Source organism: Neoarius graeffei, chromosome 3 (assembly GCF_027579695.1).
Source record: "Neoarius graeffei isolate fNeoGra1 chromosome 3, fNeoGra1.pri, whole genome shotgun sequence".
Taxonomy (NCBI): domain Eukaryota; kingdom Metazoa; phylum Chordata; class Actinopteri; order Siluriformes; family Ariidae; genus Neoarius; species Neoarius graeffei.
The window spans coordinates 94,216,413-94,241,723 of record NC_083571.1 but is presented as its reverse complement, the minus strand read 5'-3'; the positions used below and the strand labels follow the sequence as shown (position 1 = coordinate 94,241,723).

Genomic DNA, 25,311 nt, shown 5'->3' with positions numbered 1-25,311 from the left:
CACACGTAAACCTACCCGGGTAGTAGAAGAACATACATACTTCAAGAAACACATGCCCACCCATCAAGAACTAGAGACAATGAACCAAATTTGTTTCCTTTAACTCCAAGAAGAATCTCACAAAATGACATTTCATTTTGAAATTATTTATTTTTGGGCCCTTTAATGTGTGCCTGTGCATTCAGGAAGCCGGCTTAGATAGGTAGGGAATGTGAATAACTGTCTAATTTTGTATAATACATTTTTCAAACTTACCTGCTCTGCGTTGTCTGTTCTCTGCTGACCTCTTATTATTTTAGGCTCCGTAGTCGTACCTAGAGTTTTCTGATGTTAGCCCAGCTTTAATTCATAGCTAATTAAATCAGTTATCAGTACACTTACCTGGAGACATGGGTTACACTAATAATATTGCATGCAATCAAACCAAATGAATAAAACCTGCTGGAAGGGAATAGAATACATGCTTTTATTCCATCGAAGAAGTGTCCTGTATGTATAATATACAGGAAAAATCTGTGACTGGACCTCTCTTACACGTTATAAAGAGCTCCAATGAGTCAAAACAGGATAGTTTGAAAAGAAAGAAAGAAGCCATCTCGGAATGATATCCTGCAGAGTTGTAGTTTAACATTCCCGTCATAACTTGTTCCATATCTCCTGAACAGTTGAATATCCTTCCAGCTGTAATATCCATCTAACATTCTTCTGCTATCTCTGTTCTAATTCTGCCAGATTTCTTGCTCAATCTTTGTACATTTGTCTTGACATGCTAACTGTTAAACTACAACTCTGCAGGATATCATACTGAGAAGGCTTCTTTCTTTCTTTCTTTCTTTCTTTCTTTCTTTCTTTCTTTCTTTCTTTCTTTTCAAACTGTCCTTCTGTTTTGACTCGTTGGAGCTCAGTAACTTGTAAGAGAGGTCCAGGTACACATTTTTCGCAGAAACTACAGGCAGGAATAAACTTTTCCTCTCCTCCCCCATTAAAACTGGAGCAAGTTGCAGATGGGAACTAGGAAGTACAAAGGGCAAGTAATACTGAGGTGTGGCCTGGGAGTTACTTCACCTCCATTTACCTGAACACGGAACAAGTGGCTCCACTGACGGACTCTTCTAATAACATGAACGGGACTCAAGGCATTAAACAAGGTGAGTGAATCATCAAATATTACTTCAGGTGTGCAATGCTGTGTGCACTCATGCTTTATATACCGTGCTTTCTTAATTAAAGTCCGGTTAAAAACCGTTAGGTGCTCATGGCACGCTTATAGCTGGGATTGCACTTCTTCTCCTCACCTCTAACCTAACATAAACCCAGAACATATTTTCTTTCCAGATAATGAATTTAGCTTTAATTTGAATTCATTAGAAAAGTGAATATTTCCTTGTATCTAGGCTATAGAGCTCCTCTTAGGACAAGTCTGAGCAGGCTGTTGTTGCACTGCACATTCCACTGACTCTGGCTAAAGCGCAAACAGCCCATACTTTCGTATAGAAAAGCAGACTACTAAACAGTACCTTCCTTTGTCTCTGATATGGCATCCTCAACCCTGATATCTGTCCTATGCATATTTTATGTAATGTTATTTGTAATGCTTGCTTACAGTCAGTAGACCCAAATAAATATTTACAATCCATCATATGCAAACACAGTACAAGATACATATCTCCCACACCATCACCATGAATCATGGGGGTAAAAAGAAAGAATGATTCCATGGCATCCAGAGTTAGCCTATAGTTTGTTTAAAAAAATCTAGAAGGGCACTCGGTAGAGTGCATACCTCCGCTAAGCTACATATCGTATTTGCATTAAAATCTAATCAATTGCCCGTTGGCCCATAGCCCACCCGTCCTCAAACTTTCAGCAAAATCTATTCACTACTTTTTGAGTTATGTTGGGAATACACACACACACACACACGCACACACACAAAAAAATCCTGGATCCCCATACATATCTGGATCTTGGATCCACATACATATCCAGATTTGCATCAGAATCTAATCAATTGTTATTTGGCCCATGGTCCACATTTTCTCAAAATGTAATCAAAATTTGTTCACTACTTTTTGAGTTACATTGGGAACAGACAAAAAAAAAAAATCCTGGATCTGCATACATCTTGGATCCATGTACATATCCAGATTTGCATCAGAATCTCCATGGTCCACCTTTCCTCAAAATTTAATCAAAATTCGTTCACTACTTTTGGAGTTATGTTGGGAACAGACAAAAAAACTAAAAAATCCTGGCTCCGCGTACATATCCGGATCTTGGATCCATGTACATATCCAGATTTGCATCAGAATCTAATCAATTTTTCTTTGGCCCATGGCCCACCTTTCCTCAAAATTTAATGAACATTCGTTCACTACTTTCCGAGTTACGTTGGGAACAGACAAAAAAAAAATCCTGGGTCTGCATACATATCCGGATTTGCATCAAAATTTAATCAATTCTTCATTGGCCCATGGCCCACCATTCCTCAAAATTTCATCAAAATCCATTAACTACTTTTTAAGTTACACTGGGAACAGGGGAACTCCTCCAACAAAGTTGGCAGAGGTACAACAGCAGATGGGACAAAAGACAATGTGTATGTATTAGCTCTACCTATGGAAAGACTCAAAAACTCTGCCCTGATGGAAGCATCTGGAGCTCATCATACAGACTATAACATCATACGGAGTTACTGTAGCCTATTTTAGGACACCTGTTTTTATTTTATTGTTAAGCTTAACATCTGTCAGGATTAGCTGAAAGAACAACGAAATAATTTGTAGTCTGTTTACTTTAATCCTTTGTGTTGATACATTGTTATCTGCTAGCTCATGGCATGTGTAGCTGCTGTCATGCTCGGAATATTTTCTGTACTGACTGAGATATATGCCTACAGCAACTTGATTTAGTCACATTTTGTCAAGTTCTGACATGATAGTCTGCTGAAAACATACTTATTGCTTATCTCTTTTTTTTTTTACATATACACATATAAACACAGAAAAAAATAGTTTATTTGGATAACTTGCTCTTATGGGGAACAACAGTATGACAGGGTTCTAATGGTTTATAGGATACCCCCATACGGACAGACAAATCATTTAGGGTTCCAGATGTGATCTTTTATCTCCAAAACAGAATTTCTTGTTTGTATAATAGTGTTATTCTTCGGAATTTCTTAAGGAAAAAGTTATATTACAGCAATATTACAGCAATTTCATCTAAATAAGCCATTATCTGTTTATAAATTTTGCACGTGTGAAGACAGCGAAGACATGGTTTTCCTGAATTGACTTTAACTTTGAGAACAAGCTAATTCAAACAATTGACTTTGAGTGGTTTAACATCTACAACAGCTGTCAGAAAACCTAAAACCGAAAAGACTGACTTTTCACTGAGCCACAAAGGGATATAAAATATATTCAAATGATTAAGGAGATCATTAAGAATAGTTGAAAACAACAACAACAAATAAACAATTTAGAAACTGCAGTCATTATGGAGACATCAAGACATTAACAAAGATTAGGATCAAAATAGCAATGGGGGAAAACTATCAGACTTCCACAATTCCATGGCCAACTGCAGAAGACATGAAGTCCATAATGACAAGTGTTTTTGGCATTCAGAAAGATCATCTTGTTGTTGTTGTTTTTAATCACAGTTTGGTGTGTTGATGATGGAAGACCTGCAATATTTGCATGAAAGGGTATGCAGAATTTTTCGTACTGATGTATTAATTCATTTTTATTAATAACTATTTATTTTCTTCTTGGTTTGTCCAGTGTTTTTTTTATTTGTTTTTTTTCTTTGAAGGAATAACTGTTTTATTCATTATATGTTAACTTTATTCTAAAAAGTTGGAACTGTGCAACAAAAATGCCACAGACGTGATAGCCACAGAATATGTTTGATACAGTGTAATAAAAATTTAATCTAGCTGTTTTCTCAGCTAAAGTTAGATCCCATACCCAGAAAAGGCATACTTTCAGTAGAATAATTGCTTATTATTTCATCATTCACAGTAGGCAGAAATGAGAATTCTTGCTTAGTGGTTATATCATGTTTTCATAGCTGGTATCCAGCTCTTCTGTAGTAAATCTATCCCCTAACCTGTCTCATTTTCTTTGTGTAAGTTGTACCCTGGAGGTTGGATCCCAGTCACTCATGCGTTACCATTTTCAAGCTTCTAAAAAAAAAAAAACAGGAGGTGGAAGAAAAATCATTTTGATTCAATACTATCTTCTCACCATTGCAAAAGAAAACTAATAATTCTAAATATAAAACAAATTAAAACGTTATTAAATGTTGGTAGGTATCACTACTTTATTCAGCTTTGAAGTTCAAGAACTTCACTTAATTGAATTGTGAATACTATTTGAATGGTTATTCCCTTGAAGGATCCTATAGATAGTATAGAAGATGTCAGAGTGAGACATGTAGCTTCGGCGTAGTGAGGAATCCATTGCCTCAGGCTTGCAAAACCAGCAAGGCGGGACTCTTGAAAACATACACACACACACAGACACACATATTACTGTGCCCTTCCCGATCTGAGAAGAACCTCTGCTGACAAATGTAAATATTGACATTACAAATAACCTTCTAGGCAATTCATCTTCTCAATGAGTTCAGGTTGTTTTCATTTACAAAGTTGCAAATATTACAGCTTAAGTCATGTCCTGTCAAGAGTTGTTTACTATGTTGAAGATCAGTGTAAGAATTGTTGAAGGTGGGTGGAGCACAGAAGCACGGCAGGCCAGAACTGAGTGTTACAAAAACTTTTTATTCTAGCTTTTCAGCTTTCCCTTTCACACTCTCTCAGTCAGACACGCACGCACACAAGTGTCCAGGTTGGGGAGAGCTCCCTTTCTCTGCTCTCTCTCTCTCTCCTTTTATAGGGCGCGGTCACTGGGGAAGACACACAAACACAGGTTTATTCCCGTCAGGTGCAGTGATTCTGCCACTTACCTTCCCTGACTCCGCCCTCCATTTACAGACCGACGCTTGACCATGCCCTCGCTGCCACAATCAGCTTGCCACCAATTTCTAACACATATTACATTAATACATTACTTCATAATTTACATTACTTATATCATCTTGTTAGCTTGGTAGCTGATTAACGAAAATTCCTGAACAATGTTTTATCATGAAGATAAACACCACTGCAGTTCTATTAAAAAGGTAGCTTTATGGTAATGAGCTCTGATGCAGTTCACCGCAACCAATCGTAATTTAGAAATGCTCCGCCCTAAAGAATACTAGAGAGCACAGTCATGTCAAGTTCGGTTCCATTCAAACTGTGCCCAAGTAGCCTACCATGGAGGTGAAATTGATAATTGCAGTGGTTGGTTTCCCCATTATTTATGAAGTGTCCTCGGATTTGGAAGCCATAGCCTAATGGTTAGAGAAGCAGCTCTGGGACCAAAAGGTTGCCAGTTTGATTCCCTGGATGAACAGGAATGGCTGAAGTGCCCTTGAGCAAGGCACCTAACCGTGGACTGCTCTGGGTATGCTGTATGTTTCTCTGGATAAGAGTGTCTGCTAAATACCAGTAATGTAATGTTTTCATACAGGGAAGTGAATAATAATAAATGAAGAATGGACCAAGGTGCCAGAAACTGGAGGCGTTTCAATGAGTTGGTGAAGTGCATAATATATTTTGTGCAAATAGGAGGGAATTGCGTGATAACTAGTGGCACAGCATGCAAAAGAGTGTTGGCTATTTGATGCTGAATGATGCAGTCGAATGGGAGGTATTACAAGACGAGAGGGGTATGTTGGATATGTTAAAATGAAAGCAGTCAGTTTCACCTTTTTTTTTTGCAACAAGACAAAAAACAAGTAAAAACAACAACAAAAATCTACCCAGTCTCCTTAATGGTCTCGTTAACCAATTTTTACAATTATTTTTTAAATCACTGTATTTTTTAATTATTTTTCCTAAGATATATGCTGATTCAAATTCTGATGCTCTCGTTATCTTTGATGTGAACGTACATAGGGTAAGAGTTGAGAGATGTGAAGGCATTTCATACTATCATCAGATCTGTACATGGAATATCATTAGCAAATTTATGCCTGGCCCCTGGATGAAGTCCAATAATTATCTGTAATCTTGCCATTATTAATTATACCACCATCAGTACTTCTTATATGAAAAGTGAAATAAATCATGACCTGGAGTGACTATTTCATGTAGAATAGTACAATGATGGTACAATAGGCCAGTGAAAGCAAGGAGCGTTGTGCTTGTGTAAGTACCGTATCTCCATGCACTCAGTGAGAGCAAACATGCACATTTTTTGGCCTGATGGATTTCTGCTCCTGTATAAGGACACAGATAACACTGACTTGGGAGTTTTACCACTGTTTAATTTTACTTACTAATCTACTTGGAGGGTTTCAGTTCCCAGAACTGGTGTTTTTTTTTTTAAGTGTGGATCTTTCCTTTACTATTTGTTCTACGATATAACTAACAGTTTGACGATATGTTTAATTATATTGGTACTGTAAAGAACAAAAACCCAAAAGTCACAGTGTTGGCATGTTAAACCTAATTTGCAAATGAATCTGTGTACGTGTTCTCCACAGGCCTGATGTGGGTGTGATGGTGTGCTTTTTGCCATAAGCAGTTTTCAAAATGGCAGGTGATACCAGCACACTGTCATGGAAGGTGCCAAGCCCAGGCTTTGATGGGCCAAAACCTCCTGTGTTTGCCCTTGCTGGAGAGGGAGGCCCTGTGAAAATCCTTAAAGTATGCTTCAGCAGCAGCAACAACCTGAGAAACTTCAAACTTGTCAAGTGTGATAGCTCCTGGCAGATAAGGGTAAGAGTCAATAGATGGTGAAGTGTACAGGGAATGTTTTCTCGAAGTACATTCCCCTATGTAAATGAAATAATTGTTCCAAGATTTTAGAGTGTTTGAACTAGTTAAAATGTAATAAACATGACGTACAGTAATAATATTAATACGACAGCCATGTTGAACACTCGGCTCTGATTGGTGCCAGCTACAAGGTAGATCACAAGTTTATATTAATATACATCAACTTATATTAATGCAATCCTTCTAATAGTTTGTTATCCCCCGCTGACCAAAAGGCCTGAAGGGGGATTATGTCATGGCGATGTCCATCCGTCCTGGGAAGGGTGCTCACCTTCTGAAATCAACTCCTCTCACAATTTTTGGAGGAATTTCACAAAACTTGGCAGGATTCTTTGTTATATATCGCTAATATGCATATTGTAATTTCGTTAAATTCGGTCACATTTTACCAGAGTTACAGCCCTTGATTAACAAAATTATAATTTGACAATTTCATGAGGGTGTGTTTTCCTTCTGAAATCAGCTCCTCTCAATTTGTAGAGGAATTTCACCAAACTTGGCAAGAGGCATTGTTATATGTCGGTAGTACGCATATTGTTATTTTGTTCAATTCGATCACATTTTACCAGAGTTACAGCCCTTGATTAACAACCTTGTCCTTTCACAATTTCATGAAGGTGTACTTGCCTTCTGACATCAACTCCTCTCACTATTTTTGGATGAATTTCTTGAAGCTTGGCAAAAGGCCTTGTTATATGACAGTAATACGCATATTGCGATTTAATTTTGTTTGTGAAAATTTTACCAGAGTTTTGACCCTTGATTAAATAACTTGTACTTTGACAATTTCATGAAGGTGTACGTGCTTCTGAATTCAACTCCTCTCACAATTTGCGGAGGAATTTCACCAAACTTGGTAAAAGACTTTGTTATATGACAGTTATACGCATACTGAAATTTCATTTAACTTGGGCAGATTTTACCAGAGTTATGTCATTGATTATTAACAAACTTGTACTTTGGCAATTTCATCAAGGTGTGCTTGCTTTCTGAAATCAACTTCCCTCACAATTTTTATCCTCCGTTGGCCAAAAGGCCGAAGGGGGATTATGACGTGATGATGTCTGTCTGTCCGTCTGTCCCGGGAAGGGTGCTCACCTTCTGAAATCAACTCCTCTCACAATTTTTTTTGGAGGAATTTCACAAAACTTGACAGGATTCTTTGTTGTATGTCGGTAATACACACATGGTAATTTGATTCGATTTGGTTACCAGAGTTATGGCATAGTTGCCGGACTGGCTGGTGGGCTAGTGGTTAGCGTGTCCGCCTCTCGATCGGGAGATCACGAGTTCTACTCACGGTCGGGTCATACCAAAGACCATCATAAAAATGGTACCTCCTGCCATCTGGCAAGGCAAACTTGGTAAAAAGTTGGCAATACAGATGTGAGTGGGGAGTCAAACTCTTGTGGTTACCAGAGGACTAGTCCCCCACTGCAACCCTAGCTATGTAATAGGCGAGAGGCCGAGGGCTACGGAAACGGAGATCGGCGCCGCCCTATGCGCCACATGGCGTGGGAAAGACTTTGATGGCATAGTTGCCAGTGGGGGATACTGTGCTCTTAGAGCACTCTTGTTTCTATAGTAACAGCAAATTTAAAGGGACAGATATTGTGGATAGTACACACGAACATAAGACTAGAAATAAACTGATTAAAAAGGTCCTGTTGTTTAACAAAGAACAAGACATAATTGCTGATATGGTGAAGATTTCTGTAAGGCATCATTTAGTTAATATTTATCGAAGGAGTCTGTGTTGTCAGGATTATGTAACAATCCAAGGTAAAACTACCGTATTCCTGTGTGTTTTCAGCCACAGGAAAGTTTAAGAACTGAGGATATTGTGTTTTGCTGTTTCTCAGAAACATGCTGTTTTTTTTCCTCAATATATTCTACAGAAAGGGAAGGATTTTTTTGCTACAAAGTTAGTGATAAGAGGAACAAAATTGTTTTGAGGATCTTATACAACAGTAAATGTAACTACACACACACACACACACACACACACACACACACACATAGCTGTGGTGTAAGAAGAATACAACCTGCTTTTTTATTTTTTATTTATTTTTTAAAAATTCTCAACTTCATGTCAGGCTGCATCATACCACCCTGTTGTTGATTATTTTCCTGTAACAGCACACCCCATCATTGGCTCAGCCTTTGGCTGAAGTCTATAGAGGCACCTGTCTGTATGAGTGTGTTTAACCGAGTTCGAGCGTGTTTAAGAATGTAAGATGGTCATTGGTGTGCCAGCTTCAGGTAAAGATTCCACAGTCGTGGTGTGGTGCCACTGCATACTGACTATGTAAGTGTCACATTACATAACCTTAACTTTTGATATACTCCTCCGTGGCCAAGCGGTCTAGAGCGCTGTCTAGGAACAGAACAGATTTTGCAATGTGGGTTTGAATCCGAGTGTCAAAGTATTTCTGAGTGGGCTATTTTTTCTATTTATGTACCGTAGCTTCTATTTCCCAATCAGAAAAAGGCTGAGTTCAGACCTGCATAAGTCTCTTTTTTTTTTTTTTAATTTCTTGCTTAATATTCGCATAGGTTCACATTAAGCGTCAAATTGAGCGTTAAATATAATCCCAAAAGGATCTAGATCAGTATTCATGTATCATACTTATTAGTGCAGGATTTTTTTATGTAATCATAACATATTTTTGCTAGTCTGATGATGTAACTACCCTGAAATTCAGATTTTGAATAATGTAAGCGCACATTAAGGAATTCCAGTTTAAGACAGAATAAATATGCTGTCTAAAAATGACATCATGAAATGAGTAATCATATGTCGCTTTCAAGTCTGCACCTGCATATCTAGAGCCGAGAACGTTCCCTGCTTATTTACTGATGTATCTTTTAACTTTAGGTTACCAATTTCTTATTACTCCTTCTTTCAATTATCAGGCCATTATCAAGTCCATCCTGATCAGTGGGCGTTTGGGCCCTAATGTTCAGAATGCAGGTTGTTTTGGCTTGAAACTCAAACATCTGAAGTCTGAAGAGCATCACTGGCTGCATCCTGATTTGACTGTAAGTGAGGTGGAGCAGCGCTATGAAAAATTACATCTGGAGGCAGAGTGGAGGTGAGGAGCAATGCACGACACATACACAACTATCATTTTTGAAACCCAGAAAGATATGAGGCATAATTTTCACAATGATAATAGTTTCAGTAGCACATTCCATGTATGTGCAGTTACAAGTGCTTTACACGATGAATAAACATGAAACCTGAGCAACCAGAAAAAAACAAAGACAAAGCAGAGCTAAATAGCTGTAAAGTGATTAAGCACATCAGTACCCTTAACATTCTAGGACCTCACAACAGCTTTAACTGTAGTTACCGACTAATTAATAGTAGTTACCAAATAATATATAATGACTATTAAAAATGCATATAATTAACAGTAAATCTTTTAATTATTTAATTGTAAGTTTATATATGTTTTGTAGCCATCACTTTTCCTAACACTACTGCCTGTGTTTCAGATATGACCTGAGGATTCGCTACATACCAGCTAATTTCTTGGAGAAGTTTAAAGATGACCCAACTTCACTGTTATATCTCTATCATCAGGTTGGCATGCTCATACAGGACAGCCTAATATGTTTTAACCTTTATTATTCGTCACATGCACACTTCAAGCACAGTGAAATTCATCCTCTGCATTTAGCCCATCTGAAGCAGTGAACACACGCACACACTCAGAGCAGTGGGCAGCCACACCAGAGCACCCGGGGAGCAGTCAGGGGTTAGGTATCTTGCTCAAGGGCACCTCAGCCCAAGGCCGCTCCACATCAACTTAACTGCATGTCTTTGGATTGTGGGGGAAACCGAAGCACCCAGAGGAAACCCACGCAGACACTGGGAGAACATGCAAACTCCATACAGAAAGGCCCTTGCTGGCCGCTGGGTTCGAACCTGGAACCTTCTTGCTGTGAGGCGACTGTGCTAACCACTACACCACCGTGCCGCGTTTTTCTCCTGTTTGGGGCTGATTCATTAATATTAATTGTTATTAGTATAAATATGCAGGTGATTATAGAAAATTGCGCACTCTGATTGCTCGTGAAATTTGGACTATTTCTCAATAATCACCTTGAGCGACTCGGCAAAATGGCGGCCAATCACTTTGTCACCGTAAGTGAGGAAGAATTACAAATTATGAAAGAAAATGCTGTTCCTAAAAGCACTAAAGATGCTACGAAGTTTGGTCTAAAATTATTCAAAGGTAAGGTGGAATTGTGATTTATTTTATCTATTTCAAAACAAAGTATTTTATGTGAGTTGGTGTGGATAAATGACACAACCCTGCGTGCACCTTTATTACATTTGCATGCCACTTTTGAAGTTTGAAATAATTTTTAAAGATTTTTTTAAATAATAACCTGTGTATTTATACTAAAACAATTAGTCACCTCAGGCTCAGTGAATATCAGTGAATCATAACCTCAACTTCATCTCGGTTATTATTTAACAGTTATTCCACGAAATCGAGTCGTACATGAGCTGATAGCCAACGAGACATGTAGCACCGAGTTGGTTATAAGTCATGTATGACGAGATTGAGTGGAATAACTGTTTTATTCTATCCACGTTCACTGGATTTTGACAAACAGAGCATTTTTTATTTTTATTTTTTGCAAACCTGATAAATAAAAAACTTTATACAAAACATCTGACAAAATCATTTCAGCTTAGAATGTAAACAAACCAGCAAAATGACAGTAGCAATTCATGAAAATGCTATAATAATTCTTGAAAAATAATTTCAATATGTTCTTACCATCAAATACTTTTGTTCCATCTTTTGTTGCATGGACGTCACTAGGACTGAAAGATGGGGGAGCTTAGCCCCAGGAGTGTGTTCAGTAATGCGCGCGCGCCGAAATTTTTTTTATTGCTCCTACATAGGCTTTGTCAATTATTCATTATTTGAAGAACATTTATCAGAATCTGTTATCTGGATCACTTTCTTTTTCTACCCTGCTATTTCTCTCCTCGGTCTTCAGGATATCTTCTTTATATTAACAAAATAAGTCTAAATCAGTTCATTAGAGGCTGGGGCTATGTTTATGAAGAAAGATGTTTGCAAATATCTCCATCAATGCATTTGGTAAAAATTAATTAGGTTATATTCCAAATAAAGCTATTTATTTCAGTCTGATGCACTGAACAGGAGACAACATAATGGTGTTGTGCTTTATTTAATTAGTTTAGTTACAACTAGCTTAGTTCAAAATCCTAGTGAAATCTGACAATACAGACAAATATGAATGTTTCTCAAACATTTATTCTGCCAAATGAGAATACAGTATACCTTAACCCTTTGGGGGACACTTAGTTTTCAGAGCAGATATCAAACAAATAAATAAGCTTAAACGGATAGTGAAGTTCAGAAAGAAAATTTGCTCACCATTTCTGTCCTATCTCAAAAACAGCTTTCATTATTTAAGTACTAGCTAGAGCTACTTTACGAGATGGGCTAAAACACAAAGAAAAAAACTAAGGTCTTACTTGGTCTTAATTAGTTTAGCCCAAAATATAAGTTGTCAAGTTGTACAACAGCATCACAGGAAAGATGAACATCCTTGAGACTATTTCACAGTACGCAGCTACATTCTTATAAACTCAATGTGTATGTCTGACTGAGTCTTACATAACAGAGTTTTAGTGTAAGTAACAGTGATATGTTAGAGCAGGGGTTCTCAACCATTTGCAACCTGGGCCCCACCAAAGCTGGTTCATTGCAGTTGGGGGCCCCTCTTCTCACCCCGCCCCCATCCCCCCCCCCCCCCCAAACACACTCACCTGCAGTGACGCCACCCGACCTACAGCACCTTATATCGACCGATAGATAGATAGATAGATAGATAGATAGATAGATAGATAGATAGATAGATAGATAGATAGATAGCCCCGGGCTAGATTATTATTATTATTATTATTATTATTATTATTATTATTATTATTATTATTATTATTATCATCATTATTATTATTATTATTAGTAGTAGTAGTAGTAGTAGTAGTAGCAGTAGCAGCAGTAGTAGCATTATCCATTCCATAGAAATACATAGGCCTATTATCATTATTAGGCTATTGTTATAATTGGCAGTAGCACCACATTTCTAATCTGCTTTCGGGCATTATTATAATTATAATTATTATTATTATTATTATTATGGCCTATTATCATTACTAAGCTGTTGGCAGTAATACAAGACTTATGTTCTTTCAGGCATTATTATTATTATTATTATTATTGCTGTTGTTGGTTGTTGATATTATTATTATTATTATTATTATTATTATTATTATTATTATGCTATTATTATTAATAGGCATCATTATTATTATTATTATTATTATTATTATTATTATTAGTGTTTTTATTAGGTATTTTATTAGGCTTATCATTAGCTGGCTATTGATATCATTGGGAATTGGGACCAGGCGTGAATTTAGGTTTTACTTTTTACTGTGCCTTTGTGATCTGCATTTGCGTTAATGCGAGACCTGAGCCTGCTTTGCCTTACAAAGATCCTCGATTCTTGGCGAAATGTTTGACAAGCACAGTCTCAAGTCATCCTCAATTTGCGCACGATTGCGATATTTCGTTTTGAGCGCAGTCATTTTTGAAAATCCTGCCTCACACAAGTAGGTCGATGCGAATGGGATGAGCAGTTTCAAGGCTACGTCACACAGTTGCGGGTACTCCTGCATCAATGCTGCCCAGAATGTCGAAAGAGGGCATGAGGTGAAGACTGCCTTAAGTCTACTGTCACTCTTCAGCTCAATAAGCTGTTCCTGCATGTCAACTGGAAGTTCGTCAGCAGTACACACAAATGGATCTTGAACCCACGCAAAAGAGCGATAATCCTCTGTGAAGTATGCCGCAAACTGTTTTCTCATTACCGACAGGTGCTCTGACGCTGCTTGAAAGACAGATGAGAAATCGTGGGAAGTGCCTGCATTACTGATAAAGTCTGCAAGGCTTGGGAACATATCACAGTTCCCCCGACTGATGCGGCCACACACACAAGATTTTATGATAGATTGTTGATAGATTTTATAATAGTATTGATTTGTATGTAATAGTCCAATGTCCTGCATTTTGACATGGGTAAATGTGTTGCATCTGCTTAGCTACTATAGCCTGTTAGCCCCAGATTTTTTTTTTCCTCCATACATGAAGCCTACTCGCGACCCCCCTGGAGTACCTCCGCGCCCCACCAGGGGGGCGCGCCCCCCCGGTTGAGAACCACTGTGTTAGAGAACAGAGGAGGAAATGTCTTTAAATCAACAATTAAAGACAAAATTACAGTATATAACTACCGTAAGTAGAAGAAGTTATAATACAGAAAGTCAACTATCCATTCTTATCACTGTTGTGAACTGAATATGAAATAAGGGGCTAGTTTATGCCATGCAAGACGGTTAATTCAACAGAAACAGAGGTGCACTAAAGGCGTTGATCAGACAGGAGCAGCTGAGTGGGCCATCACTTGCCATTTGCTTTTATCCAAGCTTGATTAAGGTATATAAATATGGGGATTACTTTATTTTCACCCTTATATCATTCAACTGGAGGTGGATAGCCTACTGTGCATGTTGTCTTTTTTTCTTTTTAATTTGGTGGGTTTTTGATAGCCTGCACATTAGTGCTGATATGGTGACTTCTGACGCACCCACCAAACGAAAGAAAACAAACTCAGAAGCCTATTGCAAAGGCCAATGCGGTCACAATGTTTTAAAATGTTTTCCTACAGTTTCCATTCTTATGCAACGCGTTGTCAGCTTTAACTTGAGGAAAGCGTTGTGGGCTACTACGTTGCGGCCAAATAGGCTACCTCGTTCAATCAAACCGAGATCAAACCATAGCTAAACCGTCTCAAAACGGTGCATTGGTTGAACTCGGCCCTGTTTTCTCTGTTGACATTTACTGACCTCGATCACACAGACCTCTTCAGCATCAGCTCCCTTGTCACTCTCCTGTTCCTCACTCACTCTCTTAAAAAATCGTCGTATATCCATCTAGCCAATGAATTGAAAGGACACATTAAATCTTCTCTCGCCATAACTATTGCTACTAATGGCATTTAGTTTTCACTCGCAATAGTTGAAGAACATACCAATACACAGATGGGACAGAATATAGAAAACTGTCAAGTTTAACTGTTCACGCTAATATTGGCTAACATTTTCCATAAAGTTTAATTTAGCTGCCATAATGTTAAAAGGGACAAGTAGCCTACAACATCACATTTTCTTCCCCTTAGATAAACATAGGTAACGTTAAGCAATTAACAATGACTGACATCAACTTACAATCTCTTGTTCACTGTATCATTCACTGCGAATTAAGTCCTCTTCTTCTCTTAACAACTCTGCCGGCCTCAGGAACGTAACCTTACAGCAAGTAGGCCTAATAGCATACAGTTCCCGCCTGAACCACGCATGCCTGCTTACCTGGCTATGCTGGGAAACATAACAATAATTTTATTTGTGTCGTAGCTAGAACTTGTAGACATATTATTGTTTGACTCGTTTTCTTGCTGGTTTGTGTTATGTGCAAGTCTGCACTAAAGCACTGAAAATTATAGGGGGGCTTGGGAACATTTTAGGGGGGCTTAAGCCCCCCTAAAATGGACCTAACGACGTCCATGTTTTGTTCCTTTTTTTTTTTTTGCATTTTTGGGAGTTTTGTTTGCGAGTAGAGTTTTTATTTCATCCTCGGTTGGTTCAGTAATACGCGCCGCCATTTTCTTTTCTTAACCAACTTAAAGGTGCATTACTGCCACCAACTGGGCTGGAGTGTGGAACAGGCGATTTTGGGGGGGGGGGGGCTATGTTCTTTTATTTAGCTATTTCTGTTTCTTTTAAATACTTGATAAATTGATATATCTGACTTGATGCGCTCCACCATTTTGTTTTTCTCTACTCACGGTATATGAGCTGATATCCTAGTAATAGAGTAGCCAATCAGAGCGTGCGATTGCTCATATCCAGTGAATGTGGATAGAATAATCAGCGTTATTCACTTCACCTCCAGCAAATAACTGTTAAATATAACATATTGTTACTTTGTGTGGCACAGGTTCGCAATGACTACATGCAGCAGTATTCTAGTAAAGTCAGTAATGGCATGGCATTGCAGTTGGGTTGTCTGGAGATCAGGTAGGACTAATAATGACGCTTAAGCAATTTTTGTAAAATAGTTATATGCACAATTATTCTGTAATAAACTGATTATTAGTCTAGAAATTTCTGACAAAAAATGTGATTTTATTTTCTCCGTTATGGCTGATTTGTGTTTTTTATCTTCCTGGCAGGAGATTTTACAAAGACATGAATGCCAAAGGCCTTGAGAAGAAGTCCAATTTTGAATTGTTAGAGTAAGTCATAAATCATTCAAGCCTTTGAAATCCTTACTCAACAATATTGATTATTTTTCCATGCCAACACATTTGAAAGTGTTTTATTCCTGTTATACTACAGTGAGTTTGCCAAAGCTAACATGTTAATTAAGAACAAATGAACACTTCATACATTCTATGTGTTTTCAGTTACATTTAATGATGTGCAACATCCGGGAAACAAGTTAATTCGTATTATTACATATTATAACAGCTATAAACAGTGATTCCCTTACCAGTCTGTCTTCTTTCTTTTTTTGAAATGAGTAAGACAAAATATGCAGCTTGTCATGCTGATGACAAACTACAAATCACAAAGCCTGAACAGTTTGTATCTGAAAAGTAACAGTTTTAACTCTGACTGTCCAAAAATGCTAAAAAAAAAAAATTCAGCTCATCAGAAAGTTCACCATGTCAACGATTACAGATGTTTTTAATCTGTTTATGTTGAGTGTCTACCATGCAAATCCATGTTTAAGTTATAACTATAGAAACAATAACACATTACGGCAGAGAGATAGTTGCTTTTAACTCCACTTTCGTGTGTGCATAATGGCTGCCTTTTGTATCCTGCATCTGTTTGGTGTGTCGGTTGTACATGTCCTCAGAAATTAACACTACACAGCCACAAGATGCAATACGCACATGAACAGTAGGGGCAGTATGGGGCTGTGATGTGACAGGGTCAGCTTACATCATGCATATCCATTCTATATGAAGTTCTATACGAGGTTTGAGCTCTCTAGTGTGCCCACTCATGAAATCCTCCAGTAACACATATAGTACATAAGCAAGTATGTGAACAGTTATGTTCACGACGCAGTGGGCTGTCAACGCGAATGCTTGGTTAAAAAGCAACTACCTATATCTCCACCTTTAGAATGACTGCATTAATATCCAAAACCTGGTAGCTCGAACTGTCCGAGGTATGGTGTTATAGAAAATTGAGCATACAACAGCACTGTGGTATGTGTTTTTACACAGAACACAGAATAATCACACCACATGTAGTATCAATGTATAGTACTTTAGCAACACCCAAACTGTTTTATGCTTTCTTCCAGGAAGGAAGTTGGGCTTGACCTTTTTTTCCCACAGAGACTGATTGACAGTATGAAGGTAAGCATATTGGATATTAATCTAAGTTTCTTTATATTAAGGTAAGAGTGCAATTGAGTAAAGGTTTGCTATCATACCAGTTTAAAGGAGAACTGAAGGCAGTTTTTTTATTATCAAAATTCTATTTCTCTCATTTTATTAAATATAGGAATGCATTTTTGATAGCTATTTTGTCACTGCTATAGCAAGTTATGAGTGTTTGAAATATGCTATGCAATATATCAGTCCGGACGGCACGGTGGTGTAGTGGTTAGCGCTGTCACCTCACAGCAAGAAGGTCCGGGTTCGAGCCCCGTGGCCGGCGAGGGCCTTTCTGTGTGGAGTTTGCATGTTCTCCCCGTGTCTGCATGGGTTTCCTCCGGGTGCTCCGGTTTCCCCCACAGTCCAAAGACATGCAGGTTAGGTTAACTGGTGACTCTAAATTGACTGTAGGTGTGAATGTGAGTGTGAATGGTTGTCTGTGTCTATGTGTCAGCCCTGTGATGACCTGGCGACTTGTCCAGGGTGTACCCCGCCTTTCGCCCGTAGTCAGCTGGGATAGGCTGCAGCTTGCCTGTGACCCTGTAGAAGGATAAAGCGGCTAGAGATAATGAGATGGGAATATATCAGTCCATATGTCAAAGCAATGGCCGTAAACGAGATTCGTTGAGACCTGTGCGAGACATCGTAGGACGGAAGTGAAACGTACAGCTTCCATGTGACCAAAGTGACCAGCAGTCTGCCAATGTTGTCAAAAGATGCGTGCGCCCTCTTTCGAATGCTGATGTAATCAAGCCGGAAGTTTTATTTGTTTTGATAGCAATCAGGAAAGTTTGAAAAAAGTAGGCAGTAATCATCATTTAAACTCATTTTTGTGCAATATCTCGTTTGGAAAACAGTTTTCAAAATGGCGGCACTGACACCTGGCTGAAACTCCATGTTTCGAAGTCTCGCACAAGTCTCATGAAGATTGCGCGGATAAGTGATGCCTGCCGTGGACCAACAAACTATATTCAACATGGCTAAAAACCAAATAGGCCGATAAGTATAATATTTAATTGCAATTAGTTGCCAATACGAGTCACGATGTACTGTAAGGTTACTACAGCCAAAAACGTAATTGAATAACACATTAATTAAGAAATAAAGCAAGTTTAAAAATGACTTCTGTTCTCCTTTAAGGACCGATAGTATCCCCTGTTAATATTTAGGCAGACACTAAACTGATGAACCATAAATGCCCGAATAAGACCAAATTTAAAGTACATCATCTTGGTGTGTTCAAGTGTCTAAGGTTTGACCCTATGATCAAAACCCCACTGAAAACCTTTGTGATGAAGTGGAATGCTGACTGCACCCCAGGTCTCCTCTTCCAACATCAGTGCCTGATCTCATTAATGCTCTTGTGGCAGAATGAACACAAATCCTCATAGCCACACCCTAAAATCTAGTGGAAAGCCTTTCCAGGAGAGTGGAGGTTATTATAACAGCAGAGGGGGAATAAACCTGGAATGGGATGTTCAGAAAGGACATATGGGTGTAGTGGTCAGTTGTCCATATATGTACTTTTAGCCATATAATGTGCCTATAACATCAGCAGTTATTAGGTTTCTGTAGCTCTGCTGGACTGAATGGAGAGCTTTGTTGTTTTTGTCGTTGTCAGCCGAAGCAGCTCAAGAAGCTGATCCAGCAGACGTTTCAGCAATATGGCACACTCAGAGAGGAAGAGTGCATGGTCAAGTTCTTTAAGACCTTTGGTGAATTCATTAACTTTAATGAAGAGGTTTTCCCTTGTGAACTAGTGGTGAGTTCTAAACAACCAACCACTTAATTGACTTATTGACTGATTGATTGATTGATTGATTGATTGATTGATTGATTGATTGATTGATTGATTGATTAGTTCTTCACAGTTAATTAATTTATATACATTTGAGAATTACATGGGTCTGAATGATGTAGAGATCATGTTGTTGCTGTCATTTTCCTATAGCAAGGCTGGAGTCTATCAGTGGATTTAGTCATTGGAGCAAGAGGTATTTGCCAACGAGCACAAACGGATTCATCGGTAAGATAACTTCAACACCAAGCACTGAAATATAAATCCTGTCAAATATTTCTTATCAGAAATAACTTCAACTTCACACATAACACACTGTGACAGAGTTTCAGGTTTAGGAGCCTTGAATAACAATTAAACAAAGCCATGCTTTACTAATTGAGAATATTTATAATAATCATAATTATTGGGAATTCATTACTGAACTACTGTTGGAAGTCGTGTTGCACGAAACTATTAAAAAATAATCTTAATTTTAAATATGTTTAACTTTTTAAATGGCCTGTCGCTATGTTGACATTATAGTGAATATGTGCCATTAATCAGTTATAAGCTATTTAACAGTTATTCCATGAAATTGAGTCGTATATGAGTTGATAGCCGACGAGGCGCGTAGCATGAGCTGGCTATAAGCCATGTGCATACAATGAGATTGAGTGGAATAACTGTTTTATTCTACCCACATTCACTGGATTTTCAGAAACAGAGCATTTTTATTTTTTGCAAATTTGATAAATAAAAATCTTTATACAAAACGTCCGACAAAATAATTTTCGCTTAGAATGTAAACAAACCAGCAAAATGACAGTAATAGTTTGTGAAAAATATGTTAATAGTAATTATTGAAAAAAGATATGTTCTTACCATCTAATAGTTTTATTCCATATTTTGTTGCGGGGCGGCACGGTGGTGTAGTGGTTAGCGCTGTCGCCTCACAGCGAGAAAGTCCGGGTTCGAGCCCCGTGGCCGGCGAGGGCCTTTCTGTGCGGAGTTTGCATGTTCTCCCTGTGTCTGCGTGGGTTTCCTCCGGGTGCTCCGGTTTCCCCCACAGTCCAAAGACATGCAGGTTAGGTTAACTGGTGACTCTAAATTGACCGTAGGTGTGAATGTGAATGGTTGTCTATGTGTCAGCCCTGTGATGACCTGGTGACTTGTCCAGGGTGCACCCCACCTTTCGCCCGTAGTCAGCTGGGATAGGCTCCAGCTTGCCTGCGACCCTGTAGAACAGGATAAAGCGGCTACAGATGATGAGATGAGATGAGATTTTGTTGCTTTTTTCTTTTTTTTTTAAGTTTTCTTGTTCTTTTTCTTAAGGTTTTTTGGCGGTTGGCAAACCAACTTAAAGGTGCATTACTGACACTGACTGGGCTGGAGTGTGGAACAGGAGATATTGGGATAAACAAAAAACTATATTCTTTTAGCTATTTGTGTTTCTTTTAAATACTTGATAACAATTTTTGGGGTTTTGTTTTCGAGTAGAGTTTTTATTTCATCCCCGGTTGGTTCAGCAGAATGCTCTGCCATTTTATTTTTCTCTACTCACAGTATATGAGCTGATAGCCTAGTAGTAGAGTAGCCAATCAGAGCATGTGATTGCTCATATCCAGTGAACGTGGATAGAATAAATTGCGATATTTAGCATAAGATTATCTTGGGTATGCCATAATTGTCATTATCCCTGCATTAAATTTGGTCAGCATGTTAAACAAATTCATCCATTAAAGACAGCATCGCATTGTCACAGTGCAAACCAGTAATTTTAGAAATAATGATTGCATTTGGTGGTCCGGTGGTGTAGAGGGTAGCATTACTGACTCACAGTTCCAGGGACTCCATGGTTTCACATGTTCTTCCTCCATACTGGGGACCCCCCGCAAAAAAAAAAAAAAATTGGCAATGCTATATCATCAGGTATGAATGAGTTTGTGAATGAGTGTGTGCATGTTTCCCTGCAATGGACTCATGTCCCATCCAGTGTCTCTTCCCTGACCAGGATAAAGTGATTACTGAAGATGAACAAATAATTTTTTTTAAATGAACAGTATAATATCATAAACCATGATGAAATGTTGATGTGAAAATGTTATATGGACCGTACATGCCTGCACTATGCTTACAGATGTATCAAATTGAGCAGACTAATTAGACTCGGATGGTCAAGGTCATGCATATAATTTATATGTGCCTTCTGTAAATCACCATCTATTTCATGAAAGTACTTAGGAATTGTCTGCAGCCTAAACTTTGTGTAGCATACTTTAAAATGAGTTTGTTAACACATAACAAAACAAGAAGTATTGTTTTAGCAGTGGGAATTGTGATACTATACTTGACTTTGGTATCGAAAGACAAAAGTTGGTTGCATTTGTTAGTTATTTTTGATTGTGTGGTTTTTTTTTTCAGATGGTATATCTAGCAGAATTTAAACAGATCCAAAGTATTAAGTGCACTGCACAAAGTGACGGTAAAGCTTTGTTAGACATTGACATCAAGGGAGCCAAACAGGTAAGTGTCTCACTGTGGTGCCAAGCTATACAATCTAGTTTATAAAATGCCTCTCTTGTAACGGGATTACTGTGCCCATTTGCCTCTCAGTGTCTCTCAGTCAATGTGCCTACATTGGCGATGGCAGAGAATATGGCTGACCTGATTGATGGCTACTGCAGGCTTGAGAACAGCACAGATTCATCATTGATATCTCGGCCCAATAAAAGTAAGCCAGAGATTCCATTTATCTTTCTAGGTTTCATATAATATTATGTATTTCCTGAGAACTGTGTAAGAATAATTGATGACCAGTTTGTGAAATTGCATAAGAAGAGTTTGGTTCCAAAACGCTACATATCCAATTCCATTGTTTCAAGAAAAATCATTTTTTCTGATTACGGGAAGTGATAAAAGGAAAACCACTGTATCCTGTTTTAAAATTTATTGACTAAATTCTTGATGATAAACTTCAAAAATGAAATCCAGAACTAATTAACAGCTTTTAACTGAACCAAGTAATTATTTTTTTGCCAAGTTGCTACATATCCACGCCATGGCATTTTCCCCCAAAATGCTACATATCCCTTTCTATTTAAAGTGCATTTAACTGTGTTCTTTCATGACAGATTATTTTATTTTATAGATTATTTTATTTATTTAGATTATTTTATCAAAATGATTCATAATTCAGCGTGAAATTGTCCAATAAACGCGACAAGTGATGACGCAATTTCCTACTTCATGGGTGCAGCCATCTTAAAAGACTTCACGCCAATGGCGGCCTCTGATTGGCCAAATGGATATGTCTGGTTTTGAGAAAAATCGGTGATGACGCTTGTTGCATTTTGGAATGAAAGGCTGTAATGCAGTGTGTAAATCAGTGGCAAATATCATGTTTTGGCGAAAACGGAATATGGTACAAGTAAGATATGATAATTGTTGATGGTTTGGTGGCGGGAGTTTCAGTTTTTCAAATTTGGCATTTATTGTGTTTTGGAACCAAACTCATGAATTAAGATTTAATTCATATTAGGGCTTCCCTTACCTTCATCTTAACTTAGCTCAAATTTATAGCAGCAGTCACCAGCTTATTTTATGTTAAATGCTAATGAATAACTCTCAATAAAATATGATAAAGTCATAGGTCATTAGAGGTAACTTTGCAAACTGAGACTTTCCCAACTGTTTTAGGTACAGAGGTCCGTAACGCCCTTCCTGCAATCCCCTCAGGGTAAGCAAAACCGAATACCTTCTTCTTTATGCTTTTGTTTCAAAACAGCTGTGGTTTTAAATATACTGGGGAATACTGCTGAGTGGCCCAGGGTGTATCCTGCCTCTCACTCAAAGTCAGCTGGGATTAGCTCCAACTCACATGCAACCCTGATAGATAAGTGGTCTGGGATGGAATTCCAGAGTATGTATTATCTAAATTCGCTAAATTATTTGCTACATTATTTTTTAGTATAGAGTTGCTTGAATCCATGAAAGAGACTGAACGGCACAGTAGGAGTGAGTATTAATGTGTTTGCTTTTCCAGACTTTTCCAGATTCTTAACAAATTATCCTTTAAATTTACTACCCAGCTTTGGTTTCATATCAGTTTCTGCATTTTTTCAGATTCTGATATATACTGTGAAATATTGGATGAAAAACCTCCACCTCCTGGTGCGTAAAGTGCTTTATTTTAGTGTGTGTGAGTGCTACAATTTTTGTTCATACCATACTCCTGTCGTTCTGCATTACATTTTTAAAGACACGTATAAACTCTTTAATAAATCTTTGTTTTGCGTTTAGCAGTGAAATATGGAATTGCGAGGACATCCATTGTCTTGGGACATATTTTGGGTTCAGGTTTTTTTGGAGAGGTCTATGAAGGAGTTTACAAAAAAGAGGTGAATTTCAAATCTGATTCTTGTGCTAGATGGTATACTTCTTGATCTTTGTGCCTTTTGAAAGAATGAATGTCATAAAAAATGATTTTGCAGTTATGTATTGGACAAAATAAGAGTTGAAACATTATGTATTTGAATTAGAATGGTGAGAAGATCAAAGTGGCTGTAAAGACCTGTAAAGAGTGCTCACCTGATATCATGGATAAATTCATGAGTGAAGCAGGTAGTAATGAGACGTTTTCTATCAATACACTTTGCAAAAGAAAAAAAACAATACTGAAAGAAATTGAGCAAAGCTATATACAAATATCAATCAGAGAGCATCTCTCCTCATATCACAGTCATGAACCGCTCTTCTGGTTTGTTGACTGTGTTGGTTTTTGTTCTGTCACTGAACTCATTCATGTTTCTGGCTTTTCTAATACTTGTAGCTCTTATGAAAAAGCTGGACCACCCTCATATAGTGAGTCTGATAGGTATCATCGAGGAAGAACCTGTGTGGATCGTCATGGAGCTCTACCAGTATGGTGAGGTAAGTGGCAAAGGTGTTACACAGTCCATATACACAATAAAATAAAAAAACAAAACAAAACATTTTTACCATGAATTCCACAAATAATTTACAAGAAATCCACAAATAATGATATATTTCATTTACTTAAAGTGATGAGCAGTGTAGATGGATTCAGATACACTATATGAGTTCTGAACTAAATAATTAATTTCCAAATACAGGAATTGGTATACAGTAATATTAGGAGTAATGAATTAATTTTTAAAAGTTAGAATTTATGATTTTTTAAAAATATTCTGTCATGAAAGTTTAACATGACACATGTCTACACTGTGCATCAATTTTAAAATATTGGTCAGAACCTGTGTTGTAGTTGAATAACTAAACCTCGAGTCCGAGTCAAGTCCAAGTCATTAAAAAATTTCGAGTCAAGTCCATGATTCATCCTAGTCGAGTTTGAGAACAACACTCCAACCACACCATTTGACGGTGGCTGTTTGAGCAGCATTAGCATTAGTTTGTTCCTGAACATGACGTATGAACACGTGAACGTGCATTCTCTTTGTCAGGGAGTGTTAAGTATTCTGTCAGAGATGGGGGAGGAGTAAGTGCAGAAGGTGTGTTTATTAATACAAGTGAAGACAGGTAAACAATCCAGAACGGCAGGAAAAATCATAAAACAATGAAACAGGCAATAGGTCGAGCGAGGCACAAACAGGCAATCGTAGACTCGGCAGAATCAAAGACGAGAAACAGGAAATCAGGGATCAGGAAACTAAACAAGGAAATAAGGCTCAGTAACATGTCAGCAATGCAACTCAATATTTCGCAAAGTAAGTGTGTTTTTAAAGTTTTTATATAGGCGTGCTGATTGCATCTTAATCCTGTGCAGGTGCGAGTCGTTTACAGCGCATGCACGAGAGTCTGCTTGGCACATGCGCTGTCCGGCGCGCACCCGAGAGTCTATCTGGTGCACGCGCCAAGGCGCACAGGTGTGACATTCTTGCATGAAATTAGTATAAAAATTAATGCAGACATAAATATCTTATGCCAAATTATTATGGCATGTTACAAAAAATAAAGAAAAAAATCAGAGTCCTCGTCTCCAATTTACAAGTCCTAATGTAATTAATGCACGAGTCCAGGTCTGAGT

The 25,311-nt window shown here is 38.0% G+C and overlaps 1 protein-coding gene across 2 annotated transcripts in view; it reads left to right on the top strand.

The window, feature by feature from the left end:
- The first annotated feature begins 825 nt into the window (after positions 1-825).
- Positions 826-25,311, top strand: part of ptk2bb (protein tyrosine kinase 2 beta, b) — a 43,963-nt gene continuing 19,477 nt past the window's right edge. The window contains exons 1-17 of one of the 2 annotated variants that reach the window (XM_060917670.1): positions 826-1,148; positions 6,601-6,835; positions 9,812-9,990; positions 10,397-10,484; positions 16,009-16,088; positions 16,244-16,306; positions 17,392-17,446; positions 19,089-19,229; positions 19,419-19,493; positions 21,669-21,770; positions 21,861-21,978; positions 22,944-22,983; positions 23,215-23,261; positions 23,370-23,417; positions 23,550-23,644; positions 23,786-23,867; positions 24,076-24,176. In XM_060917670.1, coding sequence (XP_060773653.1) covers positions 6,650-6,835; positions 9,812-9,990; positions 10,397-10,484; positions 16,009-16,088; positions 16,244-16,306; positions 17,392-17,446; positions 19,089-19,229; positions 19,419-19,493; positions 21,669-21,770; positions 21,861-21,978; positions 22,944-22,983; positions 23,215-23,261; positions 23,370-23,417; positions 23,550-23,644; positions 23,786-23,867; positions 24,076-24,176 — 1,500 coding nt within the window. In that variant the 5' untranslated portion in view covers positions 826-1,148; positions 6,601-6,649. Of the gene's footprint in view, positions 1,149-6,600; positions 6,836-9,811; positions 9,991-10,396; positions 10,485-16,008; positions 16,089-16,243; positions 16,307-17,391; positions 17,447-19,088; positions 19,230-19,418; positions 19,494-21,668; positions 21,771-21,860; positions 21,979-22,943; positions 22,984-23,214; positions 23,262-23,369; positions 23,418-23,546; positions 23,645-23,785; positions 23,868-24,075; positions 24,177-25,311 lie in introns of both variants that reach the window. The other variant, XM_060917669.1, reaches the window with a different exon arrangement.